Source organism: Rhinatrema bivittatum, chromosome 1 (assembly GCF_901001135.1).
Source record: "Rhinatrema bivittatum chromosome 1, aRhiBiv1.1, whole genome shotgun sequence".
NCBI classification, from domain to species: Eukaryota; Metazoa; Chordata; class Amphibia; order Gymnophiona; family Rhinatrematidae; genus Rhinatrema; species Rhinatrema bivittatum.
In genome coordinates, this window is record NC_042615.1 from 301,213,699 (window position 1) to 301,226,127 (window position 12,429).

The 12,429-nt window shown below is 44.3% G+C and overlaps 1 protein-coding gene across 2 annotated transcripts in view; it reads left to right on the forward strand.

Annotated features, from left to right (window-relative positions):
* Positions 1-12,429, forward strand: part of PPA2 (pyrophosphatase (inorganic) 2) — a 125,043-nt gene that overhangs the window by 60,617 nt on the left and 51,997 nt on the right. For both annotated transcript variants that reach the window (XM_029596948.1, XM_029596947.1), the window contains exons 8-10: positions 8,703-8,830; positions 9,671-9,756; positions 11,316-11,385. In XM_029596948.1, the coding sequence (XP_029452808.1) occupies positions 8,703-8,830; positions 9,671-9,756; positions 11,316-11,385 (284 nt within the window). The remainder of the gene's footprint in view (positions 1-8,702; positions 8,831-9,670; positions 9,757-11,315; positions 11,386-12,429) is intronic.

The window sequence follows — 12,429 nt, forward strand, 5'->3', positions numbered from 1 at the left end:
GTATCTCCTGCTATTTAGGATATGTTATGCATGAGGAAACCCTAGATTGGCCTTTAATCCTACATGACTCAAGGTTTCTTTCTGAATCGGGAATGGTCTTAGCCTCCTTTTTAGAGGAGTAGGGTCTTGAAGATTTCCACTTGGGACCCACACTTGAGCAATATCAAAACCACAAGACCCACCGTTTAATTGAAGCTGTTTTTGGAAATCCCCCATCTCAGTCTGGCAGTTCAGTTATAGTACTTTAAATATGATGCTTGTGTATTAAAAGAGAATTTAAAAAGCACTGTTGTCCTGTTCTGCCTTTGTAGATTTTGCTTTGGTTGTGTTACCACGATGGTGTTTTGTCAGTGGTGTTGGCTATGGTGGGGGGGGGGGGGGGGGGGAGGGGTAGGGCAAAGGGTGGCAAGTTCTCTTCCTCAGAAACATAGGTTGGCCCCCCCCCCCCCTTGCCAGCCCTGTTTCAAACACAGCGTTTGCTTCCTAGTCCAGGCCACCAGCTTGATGCCCTAACTTGCTCTTCTGGTTGCAGCCGTTGTCCTCAGCTCCTCTTCCTCCTGTGAGGTTCAGTAATCTGCTTGAACTGTGGTTTTAGCTTTTTAGTTGTACTAAGCACGTATGTGGGTCAAACGGCTGATGGAAATGAGTTTTTAAAGAAGAGAGGCTGGTGACAGTGGCTGCAAACAGAAGAGCAAGTTAGGCGCTTTGGTTGCCCTCCTCACTGTGGAGGAAGGGAGGTGGGGAGAGAGAGAGAGGCTTGAGTGGATAGAACAAGCAAGGCATAAACTCCGTGGAGAGCACGATCTCGGTCACTTTCGGGCCGATACAGTATAGTGCGCGACGGAGCGCACTGTTAACCCTTGATTGGACGCGCGTTTTCAACGCGCTAGCATTGCCCCTTATTCAGTAAGGGGCCGAAAACGCGCATCCAACCCCCCGAACCTAATAGGGCCATCAACATGCAAATGCATGTTGATGGCCCTATTAGGTATTCCCGTGCGATTCAGTAAGTAAAATGTGCAGCCAAGCCGCACATTTTACTTTGAGAAATTAGCGCCTACCCAACGGTAGGCACTAATTTCTGCTGGCGCCGGGGAAGTGCACAGAAAAGCAGTAAAAACTGCTTTTCTGTGCACCCTTCGACTTAATATCATGGCGATATTAAGTCGAAGGTCCCAAAGGGTAAAAAATGTGTAAAAAAAAAAATCGAAGTAGGCTCGTGGGTTGAAAACCAGATGCTCAATTTTGCCCGCGTCCGGTTTCCAAACCCGTGGCTGTCAGCGGGCTCGAGAACTGACCCCGGCAAAATTGAGCGTCGGCTGTCAAACCCGCTGACAGCTGCCGTTCCTGTCCCTAAAGAGGCGCTAGGGACGCGCTAGTGTCCATAGCGCCTCTTTTTACCTGTTTCTACCGCCGGACCTAATTTGCATACTGTATCGCGCACACAGGAGAGTGGCCTGTGCGCGCGCCAGGAGAGTGGGCATTCGCCCGCTCTCCCGTGGACTTTACTGTATCGGCCCGTTTGGCAGTTAAATGGGTGCTTTGTAGATGGATTTGAAAGACTGGGATTAGGCAGGATTTGAAGATTAGCTTTGGGGGGAGCAAGCACTTGGGGATTAGATGGGTGCTCGATTGTGGGGTAGCAGAGACTGCAATTAGGTGGACGTTTGGAAGGGGATGAGAGCGGGAACTTGGGGATTGGGTGGGAGAGCAGAAGAGCATGGACAGATTGGGTGAGGGCATCAGTGGAGACTTGGGGATTGGATGCATGAGAGCAGGGATTGATATTAAGAGGGGACTCAGGGATTTGGTGATTGTGTTAGGTTGGCTGGGGGTGATACGGAGTACAGAAGGATGGGGTGGGTAGAGGGATTTTGTGAAGGACATGGAGGGACTTGGTGTGGTTTGAGGGACTGTGGGGAGGGAGTGAGAGGGTGGAAGTGGAACTGGGGAGAAGGTGAAAGGAGGGAAATGGGAATCTGGCTAGGGGCTAGGAGACAGAATAAAGGGGCTGGAGGCTGTATTTAGTGGCCAGAAAGAAGCTGGGGTTGGGGAGGGATGAGTACAGAGAAGGTGTGAAAGACAAGGGGAATAAGAAATTGGAGAAGGAGTGAGAGACAGAGGAAATGGGAGAACTAGGGAGGGGCTGAGAGAGATGGAAATCTGGTAGATAGTTGAGAGGTGAAAAAAGGAAGATTGAGGTCTGGAGTGTGAGAGGGAGAAGGAAGGGTAAAATCCAGCTGTGATTAGACCAGGCAGAGGAGAGAAATGGAGATGAGAGATCAGTGTCAGAGACGGTGAAGTAAGGGAAGAAAGGAGAGAAGAAATGGAAAATTGAAAGGAGGTCCTGGACAAGTACTGAGGGAGAAGACTGACAAGAGGAGGCTGGAAAAGGGAGAGTGAGATTTGATTAGAAAAATTAAAAAGGTAGAATAAAACAATTTGTCCACGTGGGGACCATTCATTCTTTTCCACGGAGCCCACTTGTCATGTTTCTTCTGTTCTGCTTTTCTCCAGAAAACAGGCAGAAATCATGTAGTGAGGGGCCTGTGATCTTTTCTCTCTTTGTTAGTGTTCCTAGGTAAGGGTTTTTGGATTTATTTTTGTAAGTTTCCATTCTTTTGTTATACCCGATCAGTGCACCGCCTAATGCACCGAGGGCCATCAAACGAACGTGGTCATTGAATTTAATTTTTGCCTCCTTAGTTTTTCATCCAGTTATGGATAATTCTACCAGTGGCTTCGATTGATGCCTCCTATATGACAGGATCATATATATCATGGACTTCCTTGATAGATATGTCCTATGCCTGGATGAGCAACATCTCCCCTAGGGAGACGACTTCCAGAGCTGAAGCTTATGGAGAAGCACTTTGGGCACTGTGAGCCAGCCCATTGCTATCAAAAGTATCAACATTGGCACCAAGGAGCTGCACCAGATGCTGGTGATGGATCAACATTAAGAGGGCATCTCACCCTCTCAAATGTCAAGGGAAGTGGGACTTGAACCTGCAGCCCGGAGTGTTCAAGGCCAGGGGATCCTCCATTGTTGCTACATGAACTCTGAATTACCAAGAGTTCTGCAAAAAAAATACTAATTGAAACAAAGTTAGGGAGGCTCGCCTCCAGGTGCGTCCCAAATAGAGGGTTGTATATAAGTAGCTCCAGCCTGACGCACCTTTGCTGGTCCAACAGTTCACACAAAGTTTGCTCCATGATATCTTGTTGCCTGGCTGTTTTTTTTCCCTGTGCTTCCTCTTTCCTGCTCTGGTCCTGGTCTTCAGTTATACTTCTGGTTCCTGCTCTGGTCCCTGCCCCCCAGTTCTGGTTTTCAGTTCCTTTCTAGCTCCTGGTTTCTGCTTCTGTCTGAGAAACACTGATGGCCACCTGCACCCAAAGGCTCAATCCGCAGGGAACTCAACTGCCTCAAGAAGCAGAAGACAGATGCTCTGGCCTCTTTAAGGGATTCCTCTGCCTAGACGTCATACCTCCTCTCCGTCCCCAACGGAGCAGGCTATGACATCGATATTGAGCATCGGCAAGGAAACACAGAGAAAGAGTGTCATTTGGGTTTTCCCGTCTGAAGAAGGCCATTAGTTCGGCTTCATCAAATGAAGACAAAGAAGCATCAGTCTCAATCTGTGCACGATGCTGGGAGCAGGGATATTCTGGCTGTAGCTGTGAATCCTACCAAGCGTTATCGTAACGAGAAGAGCTCATTCTTGATGTAGTTCCTGGGAGTGCAACAGACTTCTGCGAATAAAGATTTGAAAATTACCCTCTAAAGGTGGAAATGTATTTCTGCTCCTATTTCTCTGGTGTTGCATTGCTTCTATGGGTTGCTATTTGTTTTTGCCTGCATGTTTCTGTTTCTATCCTTTATTCTGTAGGGATGTGCTTCAGGTTTTGCTATCGTGTCAGGCTTCGTTTCGGGGCCCCCCCCCCCGCCCGCAGGAATTTCGTTTTTCCCGTGGTTCGGGGTTGGTTGTTTTTTTTTTTCAGAGGCCCTGATTTTCGGGTTAGTGCACACGAACGTGTCAGGGTTAGTGCGCGCTAACCAAAAAATGAATTTTTCTGAAAATTCGGAAAAAATTAATTCATTTTTCGGTTCTCCCGAACCATACCGAATTAGGCAATTTCGTTGAAATTGCCTAATTCGGGAAAAACAAATGCATATCCCTATTCTGTAGTAAGTCAGGGTTGGTCTGTGTTTTGCATGTATGATCCAAGTGAGGTGTTTTGCTAATGCTTAGTTTCTGTATGGGGATCTTTAGCAGTTTGGCTTATACTGCTTTTCTAACAGAAGGTGTATTGGTATTCTAGAGCAGGGGTCGGAAACCTATGGCACGGGAGGCCATTTTCAGTGGCACAGCAGCAGCGCTGCTGCTGAACAGAAGCTTAGCGGATGCTTCGGCTATTGCTGCCGCTTCAATTCAAGCAGGAAACCCCGAGCTGGCGATTACATCCTTCCCTCGTGCTGGCAGCAGGAGTCGCGTTTAACCTGACATCATCTCCTGCTCCCTGCATGAGGGAGGGGATGTCTCCCCTGAGCTTGATCCTATCTACCCTGCTGTCTCCCTAGAAATCTGATCCTGTACTGGAAAGACTGAGGCTTGGGATCCGTCTCCAGAGTTATGTCGGGAGCTTCAGCTTTCCTGGAAAGCAGGATGAGGGACTCAAGTCTCCCTCCCCTTTCATCCTCCCGCCTCTCCACCCTGACTAAGGAGCTACTTCCTTCACCTCCCACCCTAGGCCTGGCTTAGGAGCCTCCTCTTAAGCGCGAGCTGCTGCTGCTGTCCGCATTACTCGCTCATTAGCCAGGCAGGGCCCCACTCTTCCTGGGGCTACGTCTTCACGCCATCGGATAGGACCAGCTTCTTCTTAGCAGACTTCTTTGGCCCATCAGGATTGGAGGGTATCCAGGGCCGCTTCCTGCAGCTCAGTCTCTTGAGAGCAGGGCTGGGGGCCGAGTGGAGCTGGGGGTTTGGATCTTATTTCAGTTTTACCAGGTTCCTGGCTGTTTGGTGGTTTATGGAGTGCAAAAGCTTGCTCCCCAATTCATCAAGATAGCGCCCCACAATTAGATTATTTAGGCAACTCCTTTAGGAATAGAATGTCTGAACCTTGAGATGGATAACAAGTCTAACTCAGACAGTCCTGACAGGCCACCGCAGAGCCTATCCCACAGTGGTGAAATTAAGGGGGAGAACCCAGTGGCCCAGAGAAGTGTATGTCTGAGCCTGTGGGTGTGAGCCTGTGTGGGTATGTGTGTGATTGCATGTGGGAGGTAGAGAGAGAGAGAGTGTGTGTGTGTGATTGCACGTGGAGGTAGAGAGCGAGTGTGTGTGTGATTGCACGTGGAGGTAGAGAGCGAGTGTGTGTGTATATGTGTGTGTGTGATTGCACGTGGAGGTAGAGAGCGAGCGTGTGTGTGTGTGTGAGGAGAAAGTTTGTGAACCCTTCCTCTCTCTAATTTATGACAGTCTCAGAGTAACTGGAAATCAAAAGTTCCCAGGTATGGAAAGTAGGAAGGGGAGGGGCGGTTAATCTTAAATATTAATTATTATTGAGGGTTATTTAATGTATCTGTCTTTTTAAAAATATTTTATTGATGTTTGGAAAATTTAAAAAAATGTGTGTTCAATTATTGAATGTTATTCTATTAGTCAGCTTCTTTGAAATATTTATTTTTTTTGTATGGTTTTTACCATTGTGATGTTTTTTCTTATTTCTTAATTTAGTTTGTTTATGAGGCATGGTAATGTTTTTGTTTTTACATTGTTGCACTGCATTCAGAATTTGGCTTGTTGCAATTTCTAGTTTTTGTCTGCATGCTTCTATTTATACTATATGGTCACTTTATTCTGTATTCGGTGAGGTTTTGTATGTGTAACTGAGGTGAAGTATTCTGATAGTGTCTATAGCAGCCTTGCCTGTTCTGTTTTCTAATAGGGGGGTGTATTAAAGAGGAGGGAGTGAGATTTTTCTCTTTTTTATAATTTTTTATTTGCATGAGGAAAAGTATTTCAATTCCAATCATTTTTACATAACTCTTGATTATTTTAACTAAAAATTAATGTTGATTTAAAATATTCAAGAGTTGTGTGAATGGAATCTGTTAGTTTAGGATATCAATTGGCTTGTGGCACGTGAGGACCAGTGTTGCCAATTTAAATCGATTTAAAGGTTGCCTACCTCTGTTCTAGAGTCTATAGTAGTAGTATTTGCAATGCCACTTTTTGAGTCCTTGGAGTTAGTGCTGTTATGGTATGGCAAGTTTGCTACATAGGTCCGTAGTGTCTTTTTTGTAAAATTCTGTTATTTCACAGGAAGGGTAACTTTCAAACAACTCCGCATGGCCCCATATATATGTGCATATATGGCCATGCAGAGATCTACTACAGTATTTTATAACCTGCGCTATCAGGTAGGTGCAGATTATAAAATACACATGTTTCCTTGCATGAGAATATCTGTAATGCATTGGAAGCACATACTTATTTTAAGAACATACTCTCCTATATTTGACATGTAAAAAAAATTGTAACTTACTCGCATAAAACCCTGTTTTACACACAGGTCGGCATATTTTAAAACATGAGCAGGTAATTGAAATCACCAGTCCTTCTCTAGGTTATCAAGACCCTTCCAGACCTCCCACCCAGCCAGTAGTAAACAATAGATGAGTCTGACATCAATTGCGCAAGATAATTAGCAGGGGTAAAATTCCGTGAATAAGCTGACAAGTGTATGCGCACAAGTCTTTCATAAAATAGCAACTTGCATGTGTACCTCATGCACATAAATGTGCGCGCAAGACCAAAAATACATGCATGCTTTTGATATTTATAAAATAGCGTGGTGCACAAGTACAAGCCTCTTGTATGTGTATATGTTAGTCTTACATATGTAAGTGTTCTGAAAATGTACCTCGTAGTCTGTGGCAGTGGAGGGAGTTTGTGGTGATATTACTGAGGCGACAGGAGAATTTGAATATATGCAATAGGTTTGGTGATTCAAAAGGGGACATGTCCTACTTCTGCTCTACACCTACTGCTGGGGGAATTTCTGTGGATTTAGTGTGCGAAACAACTGAAGAGAGATTCAGTCCAGACTCTGTTCCTATTTAGATCAACTTTTTGTACGATACTATCAAATTTTAATGATAGTTTTACTAGGTAGTTCAAACTAGCTAGATGATTTTTTTATTTTATTTTTTTATACTGTATGGATGGCCCCTAGAACTTATTTTTGTAGTACCTTTTATCACTAGTTTAAAGGTGGAGATGGGTGTGATGGTTGGAAATGTCACTTTGACTTGTCCCTGCCACCATTACTTCTGTCTAGATATGCGTAGCTGTCAGGGCAGTGCTGGCTGACTCATGCCCCTTCATCCATATGGATGTCACTATCTGCAGGTCGAGAACCACTGCTCTGACATTAGGAGAGCAACATTTTCCTGACTGAAACTTTATTAATAGATTGACTCTAGTAATACATCTTGGATCGATGTTTGTTCTTGAGTTATTTGAGGACTTTTCTAATGTTTTTAAATCATATATATATATATATATATATATATATATATGTTTATGTACATATATGCCTCCCCTTATGTTTTTTTTACTTGAAGGCAGGGGAGGCACAGACCTCAGGTGTGTCCAGTTGTCAGTCAGGTCTCTTTTTAAAATGACCTTTTATTGCCTGGTCTGCCTGTTTGTGTGCCATGGATGATATCCGGCACCTCCTTTTAGGGGGAGATATCTGTTACAACTGGGAATGAAGTAGATGACGGATGTCTCAAGTGCTGCAAGCAGGGTAACTTAGTACATAAACAAACTCAATTTTTATTTAAATGAGAGGGCCCCTGTTGAATGCTTGCTGCACTCTGTCTGTGGCCTGCTTCTTGGCTCTGGCCAGGTTTTAATGCAGATGAAGGCAGTACCGTAAGGTAGTGCTGTGTAATAAATAACCGACGTAATTCAACCAAATTCACTTACTGTACACATGTATAATGCTCTCCTGATGTTTATGTATGTACAGTATCTTATCCCAGAGCAAAGTCAGAAAAGCAGTCTGTTTCTGTTACTGAGACTTCGGTTATGTAGCTCCCCAGCGAGCTGCTAAGCTGGCACGATCGGATGGCGCTCAACATCTGTGCGTGCTGACTAAAGTTAAGCCCTCCCCCTGGAACGACTTCAGCGCTGCCTCTCTCTATGCAGAGCATGAGTTGTGCACACACACAATTTAGCAACTCAGCAGGGGGAAATATTCACATTTTGGCGCTTGTCCAGCTAACTCTTGACCTCATAAAACCCAGTGGTGGGATAATCTTGTAAGCTATTCTCAAAAGAATGGAAATAGTGCCCTAAGGAAAACTGTGACATAATCAGACTGACTTTTCTCCCTGCCCCTCATTTCTGCTGAAATGCACTCCAGGCTGATCGTTTTTTACAGCCCTCATGGGGTCTCGGTTAATGAGGGCTGGCAGGATAATGAGTGCATTTTATAAATATCCTCTCCACGCCTGGTACGTGAAAAAATGCAGAAATATGAAGGCTGCAGATGGTAATGAATGTGTCTTGTTTTTGCCTTGAATTTAGAAGAATGTAGTGAGGTTATCACAGGCAGGAGTTTGCAAGACTTCTGCAAACTGGATCTTTGCCGAGCTTTATATATACATTTTTTTTTTTTTTAAACAGATATAGAAGATGTCAGACTGCACAAGCCAGGTTATCTGGAAGCCACAGTTGATTGGCTGAAATTGTATAAGGTCCCAGATGGAAAGCCAGAAAACCAGATTGCTTTTAACGGAGAGTTTAAAGACAAGGTAAGGATGGACAGGCTGGAGGATGCATCGCGCTGACTCTTGCACTTTTGATAATTAAGACAGTTTTCTCTCCAGACAGCTTTCTTCTAAATTGCCAGTTCCATCTGTGGTTCGAGAACTCGATTTTCAACCATCAGCCCTCTCCGAGTTTACTGCTTTTATTTTTAAACAAAAGTCAGAAAGCGGCTATCCCGTGTGTACTAGCGACCGACTGACAACGAATAACCAGGTCTTTGGTTTGTAGTTGTGTGCATTCCTGGGTGTCAGTCCATTCTCATTCCTTGCTTCTTTCTCAGGATTTGGGACATGGGGTGCGACTTGCCTCGCCAGATAACAATTTAAAAGCTCTTAGTTGAGGTTCCCCGGGAAGTTCCTCATTTCCTTCCTGAAACCCCCCTTGTGAACCCCACCTTCTTTCTCAGGCAGCCGCATTTAAGATAGATGCAAGCGGCGCTTTATGGAATGGCCAGCAGGTAGCACCCCATATCCCTCCCCACTCTTAGATCCCTAGAGACGCTGGACCTTTTCTCCATCCCTGCCTGAGAAAAGGCAGGGATGCCTGCTATAGTTAAGCTATTTAACAAGTTTTGAAGGTGAGGCGAAATACGTGGAGATTACTCGGACTTGTAAACTTTCAACGTGTGAGGACTCCGCCGTGCGTGCGGATACTTCATTGGATCCAAAAATGGCTCTTCTACATGGCCAAAGAAACTGAAATGCAGTAATAAACCTATGTATGTATGGCAATTTCTTTTTAAACAGATTTAGCTTGCTTTGGAATTTTATATTTTACTTTTAAGAAGCGGCTCATTAAATATTTTGCTTGTTTCAATGCCACAGGAATTTGCTATTGAGATTATTAAATCTACGCATGAGCACTGGAAAGCCCTGATACATAAGAAAGTAGATGGTGGTGCCTTAGATTGGTGAGTGCCTTGTCGTGTTAATGGTTTGTGGTGGGTGGTGCTGTGAGAACCATTGTTTACTTGTGGTTCTGGAGATAATTATTTTGTGCAGATTATTCTCTGCGAGCCAGTAAATTTAAAAAAAAAAAAAAATCAGAGCTCGTAAATTTAGGTGTCTATTTTCATCCGAATTTAGGGGTCTAAATGTAGACCTGCTATTCGTTTGCCTAGATTCTTGTCCCTAAATTGTGCCTAATGCTGAAAACTGGTGCTGAGCTCCCAACTTTTTTTTTCCCCTACCCTAACTCCACCCCAGTAGCCACCCACTTTTAAGGATCCTAAGTGAGGAGCTTACTAAAAATGGAAGCCTAAATTTAGGCACTCAGCCCTAGTAAATTTTCAAAAGGGCTGATTAAGGGGCTTAACTCCCAAAGTTAGGAACCTTAAGCCTTTTGATATTTGGCCTCTGTTGTTGTTGTGGGTTTTTTTTTTTTTTAGTTATAGAGTAACATCTTGCTCTTTTCAAGGTATACCTAGGCCACACTGGGGTAGAATAAACAATATAAATCATGAAGGTAGAAGGTAACAGGGTGCCCTGCTTCAGAGTAAAAGGGCAATACATGAGAGGGGGTGGGGAGGGAGAGTGGAGGAGGTGTGGGAGGGAGGTTATAGCAGCAGTATGATAGGCTATGGTGAAAGGAGCAAGTTTCATGAGCACTGGTAGAATGCGTTGAAGAGAGCCTGGTATACTGCATGAGGTAGGAGGCAGGGTAAAGGTTTTCAGGTCCAAGGGAACAAAGGCTTTGTGGAGAAAAGGCCCCGCCACAGACAGGGGTGTGGGACTGGGCATGAAGAGTGAAGGTTTTGGAGGCAGAGAGGAGCCAGAGGTAAGTCAGATCTTGAAGAGAGAAGAATAAGCTGGAGTTTAATGTTGGGGCTATATGAGGCCTTTGGGTCATAAAGGACAGGAGAGGCTGGTTCTTGTTTTTATGCACTGTATCAATGAACATGCAAAGCCACGACTAGTTTACCCTATCCCCAGTGACCTGGAGCCAATGTAATACGTAACTGGCAATTTTGGGATATCTGGGACACATGGTTAACTTAATAAGAGTAAAACAGGGAGCTTTCTTTGAGTTGGGGGTTATGGTGGTTGAGGCATTGATATGTGGATAGGTTTTTGTTTTTTTAGTTTGTTGTGTGTTGCTAAATAAGAAATAAATCAGTGAGGTGCACCCCTGGAACTGTGATTTGCCTCAGTATTTCAGGCCTTCTTCCTTGGATATGATTTGCTTGTTCTCTGGCTCCTTCTAAAACCCTGGAAGAGCAGAGATGCCCAGTAAGACCCGACACTGGACTTAAATCCCTCTCAAAGGGCTCACTGCTGCAAGCCAGACACACAGAGGCAAATAACTTTCTCTAATTTTCTGAGTTTTTTTTCCTACCTAAGGATGTACGGTATCATGCACTTGTGATGTTGGGACAGTTCAGCAGAGCTGGTTTCTGGTTCCACTATGCTGAAGTGATCTTTTTAAAGACAATTTTATTTCCTTCTAACAGCGAGTGGTTTTTCTCCACAGTAAAAATGTTCTGGTGTCTGATAGTCCTTTTTGCTGCAGTGAAAAAGATGCCAGATCCATTGTTCAATCAGTAAGTACGCTATTGTTTGTTGAAATAAAAAAAAAAATACCTCCCCCATCACACTTTAAATACAATTCCTCAGGTTTGAGCAGAAGTTTCATATAAGCATGCATGTGTTTTGGGGGAACACCGGTCACAGCATCCATAACCTATGCACAGAGTGGATTTTCTTGTATCCTTATTATCTTTTTAGAATATTTTTCTGTATTGTGTGGTTGGGGTTTTTTTTTTTTTTGTTTTGCTAGATGAAAGGATGTCTTTTTGTCTCCTATTCACTGTCTGCCCTGCTTCTTGGTGACAGAGCTGGTCTGCCAGCTGACAGTGCCTCACGGCAGGAGATCCTTTCTTTCACTGGCCAACGTGCACTGCATGCGATTCAATGAAAACACACATTTTCACCTGAAGTAAAGAGGATAGGATGCCTTGTCTCAGAAATATATAGGTTAAAATTGTAATGCAAAGAGTTTTGTCTAGTTGTCACTAAATGACACCCGAGGAGAAATTTGTTATTGGTCTGTATGGAAACTCTGCATGGGGAGGATAAGTTTCAGAGGCATTTCCGTAGGTAAAACAGTGCATTGGCAGCAGAAGTGGCCCTTAACTCTCTGCCGGATGTGTGTAAAATCACACACACATCTCTACCCTGTATGCGAGTAAGGTTGGATGCAGAGAGGAGAGGTGTTCTGTGAAGGGGGGGGGGGGGGGTGGAATGGAGTCTGGTGAGGGTTTGGATTTTGAAAAGCGTGTGCCTGAATTTTCTCTGAGAAAAAACTACCTGCACAAATTAGTGGGTATAACTTTTTGTGTGGGGAGAGCTTTGGCAGGATCATTTTCAAAGCTAGCCTACGCGAACTTGGTGCAATTTAGTTGTGTAACAGCCTTTTACAAAATTAGCCTCTCACAAGGTTTATTTTCAAAGGCATTTCTGTATGTAAAACAGCCTCTTAAAAGCTTGCCAACTCGGTATGTGGGTACATTTATTCACCTGCGTCCTCTTCACAAGTAGGTTTACTTGGACTGAGTGGAGCCATTCCCAGGGAGGCGGAGTTGCAG